The following is a 3,476-nucleotide window of genomic DNA, read 5'->3' on the forward strand; positions in this document are numbered from 1 at the left end:
AAAGCCCAAAGAAAACCCCAAAATGGGAGCCCAAAGGAAACACAAGAGACCCAAAGGGAACCCCAAAGGAAAAGCTCCAATGGAAGCCCAAAGGAAACTCAGAGGAAACCAAAGGGGGGGGAAGGTTCAAAGAACAAAAGAGCCCAAAGGAAACACAAAGGCCACCTGAAAAAGGGAAGCCCTACAAAAGGAAACCAAAGGAAACCCAAAGGGGAGCCTGAAAGAGCCCGAAGGGAGCCCAAAAGCTAAACCTAAATGGGCTGAGGCCCAAAGGGGGATGGATGGATGGATGGATGGATGGATGGATGGATGGATGGATGGATGGATGGATGGATGGATGGATGGATGGTGGATGTCCTACCTGCACTTGAGGGTGTACATGTTACCCACAAACTTCACCAGGGAGGTCTGCGGTGGGCGAGGGACCAGCGACGGCACCGGCCTCATCCTGGGGGGGGGCTGAGGGGGCTCCTCCATCTTCTGCTGGAAGTCGGGCCCCTCCTCCTCGCGATGCAGGGGGGGGTCCAGGGGTCTCGCCTGCCTCCGCTCGAACTCTGGAGGTGGGGGGACAATGGGGGGAAAGGGGGCATCAGGGGGGGAAGGAGGACAGGAGGGACTCCATTCTTAATGTATCCCAGCAGCTTCAACTTGTCAAAGGAATGGGATCCCAACCAAGCCCAACTCCAAAGGGAACCAGATCCCAGTGGTTCCCATTAACAGAGGAACCACATCCCAAAGGAACCTGATCCCAACCAAACCCATCTCCAAAGGGAACCAGATCCCAAAGGTACCGGATCCCAACCAAACCCAAATCCGGAGGGAAACGGATCCCAAATGAACCGGATCCCAACAGCCCCAACTCCAAAGGGAACCAGATCCCAATGGTTTCCACTAACTGGGGAAGCACATCCCAAAGGAACCGGATCCCAACCAAACCCATCTCCAAAGGGAACCAGATCCCAATGGTTACCATTAACAGAGGAACCACATCCCAAAGGAACCGGATCCCAACCAAACCCAACTCCAAAGGGAACCACATCCCAAAGGTACCAGATCCCAACCAAACCCAACTCCAGAGGAGAACCACATTCCAAAGGAACTGGATCCCAACCAAACCCAACTCCGGAGGGAAACGGATCCCAAAGGAACCGGATCCCAACAGCCCCAACTCCAAAGGGAACCAGATCCCAAAGGAACCGGATCCCAACAGCCCCAACTCCAAAGGGAACCAGATCCCAATGGTTCCCATTAACAGAGGAACCACATCCCAAAGGAACCGGATCCCAACCAAACCCAACTCCAAAGGGAACCAGATCCCAACCAAATCCAACTCCAGAGGGGAACCACATTCCAAAGGAACCGGATCCCAACCAAACCCAACTCCAAAGGGGAACGGATCCCAATGGTTTGCACTAACAGGGGAATCACATCCCAGAGGAACTGGATCCCAACCAAACCCAACTGCAAAGGGAACCAGATCCCAATGGTTCCCATTAACAGAGGAACCACATCCCAAAGGAACCGGATCCCAACCAAACCCAACTCGGGAGAGAAATGGATCCCAACTCACTGTGGAAATTGGTGCGTTGATGCTCTTCCATCTTCACCAGCGAGAGGGGCGAGGTGACCATGGGCCTCTCCCCGGTGCCATCCAGGATCTTGCAGGGCTCTCCGTGCGCCAGCTCTGCCGCCAGCCCTTTGCTCAGCAGGGCCATGCCGCCATGTTGTAGGCTCAAAGGCATCCTCCGTGTTCCGTCGTGATCTCGGGAGTGAGATGAATTCCGGAATTTCTTAGTGAAGGGTCGACCTCCTTGGATGTAACTACGGTACGCTCCAGCCTTTTGAGGTCGGTGCCGGATCCATTCGCTGAGCGTCTCGATGGGTGAACCATTGACACACCATTCGGTGACGCCGAATTGCCGGAGGTGAGCCCGCGCGTGGCTGGCCAAAGCCTTGCGGTTCTCGAAGTAGAGGCCGCAGAGCTCACAGCAAGCTTCGGTGGCTGGGGGAGCAGGGCGGGTGGTGAGCAAGGCAGGGGGTTGGAAGGGTCCCATTCACCCCACTACTACCCCTGGAGGGGAATCTACCCCTTCCCAGCATGAGTGGGGTGGTGGTGAGCGCTGGGATGGTCCTATCAGGAGGTCAAGGCTCTGAAGTTGGAAGGTTCAGCTAAATGGGGTGGGGGGATGTCCAAATCTCTGTTCCCCCCCATCAGAGACATCGTAGTTCAAAGCCCAATAGTGTGGTGCCCCACGCATGGTGTGATTGCGGCCCAATGCAACACCATGGCCAACACGTGGTCATGGCCAATGCAACGCCATGGCCAACACGTGGTCATGGCCAACGCAACGCCATGGCCAACGCAACGCCATGGCCAACGCAACGCCATGGCCAAGGCAAGACCACAACCAACATGTGGCCATGGCCAATGCAACGTCATGGCCAAGGCAAGACCACAGCCAACACGTGGCCATGGCCAATGCCTGCCTACCATCCATCCTCTCCCCGTAGCCTCCAAGAACCCGGACAAGCCACACCACCTCGTCTCCCCACACTTACATGTGTGCGTGGGCTTGTCGTGCACAGACTTGGTTTTGAAGGGCAGCTCGGTCTGGATGTAGGCCTTGTGCTTCACCTCGGGGTGCGGACCCAGGCGGTCATCCTGCAGCGGCCGTTTGGTGGCCAGTGGTGTCAGGAAGGCGCCGTGGGGCTTGGCGGTGAGCGGCGACAGCGAGAGCTCGCGGCCAATGCTGGAGCCACCAGGTTTCCCCGTCCGCCCACCCAGTGGAGAAAGGGCCATGGCCTGCAGCACTTTCCCAGGAGGCTTGGGGTCCATCCCTTCCTCCCCAAACCCTTTGGGGGTCTCGATGATGGAAGTGTGGGGCTCCTTCTTGATGATGCAGGGTTTGGATTTTTTCTTGAGGATCTCACGTAGAGTGTCGATGGGCGAGCCGTTCACTGACCACTCCGTCACCCCCATCTGTCGGAGGTGGGAGCGCGCGTGGCTTGACAGACCCTTACGGTTCTCAAAGAACTCTCCGCAGAACTCACAGCGGATATCCCGCACCGGGTCGGCTCTGGAGGCTGAAGGGAGAGAGTTGGCATCAGGGGGAGCAGGGCTGAGCCCACCTGCACCCATATCCCACAGCATAACCCACAAGCAGATCCCACAGCTGACCCTGAAGTACCAACAGAAAACACCACCCCATAATAGAACACTTGGGTTGGAGGTGTCCTTAAAGATCGTAGAACCATAGAATGGGTTGGGTTGGAAGAGTCCTTAAAGATCATAGAAACACAGAATCCTGGAATGGGTTGAGTTGGAATGGTCCTTGAACATCAGAGAATCATAGAAAATTGGTTGGAAGGGACCTTAAAGATCTTAGAGCCATGGAATGATAGAAGGTGTTGGCCTGGAAAGGACCTTGAAGATCACAGAATGATAGAATGGGCTGGGTTAGAAGGATCCTTGAAGA

General features: G+C 55.9%; 1 protein-coding gene across 5 annotated transcripts in view; it reads right to left on the bottom strand.

Moving 5' to 3' along the window:
• Positions 1-3,476, bottom strand: part of WIZ (WIZ zinc finger) — a 55,483-nt gene that overhangs the window by 2,299 nt on the left and 49,708 nt on the right. For all 5 annotated transcript variants that reach the window (XM_032441564.1, XM_032441565.1, XM_032441567.1 and 2 more), the window contains 3 exons: positions 2,560-3,084; positions 1,571-2,002; positions 362-554 (listed from right to left, as the gene is read on the bottom strand). In XM_032441564.1, the coding sequence (XP_032297455.1) occupies positions 362-554; positions 1,571-2,002; positions 2,560-3,084 (1,150 nt within the window). The remainder of the gene's footprint in view (positions 1-361; positions 555-1,570; positions 2,003-2,559; positions 3,085-3,476) is intronic.

This window comes from Coturnix japonica, unplaced genomic scaffold, assembly GCF_001577835.2.
Source record: "Coturnix japonica isolate 7356 unplaced genomic scaffold, Coturnix japonica 2.1 Scaffold494, whole genome shotgun sequence".
Taxonomy (NCBI): Eukaryota; Metazoa; Chordata; class Aves; order Galliformes; family Phasianidae; genus Coturnix; species Coturnix japonica.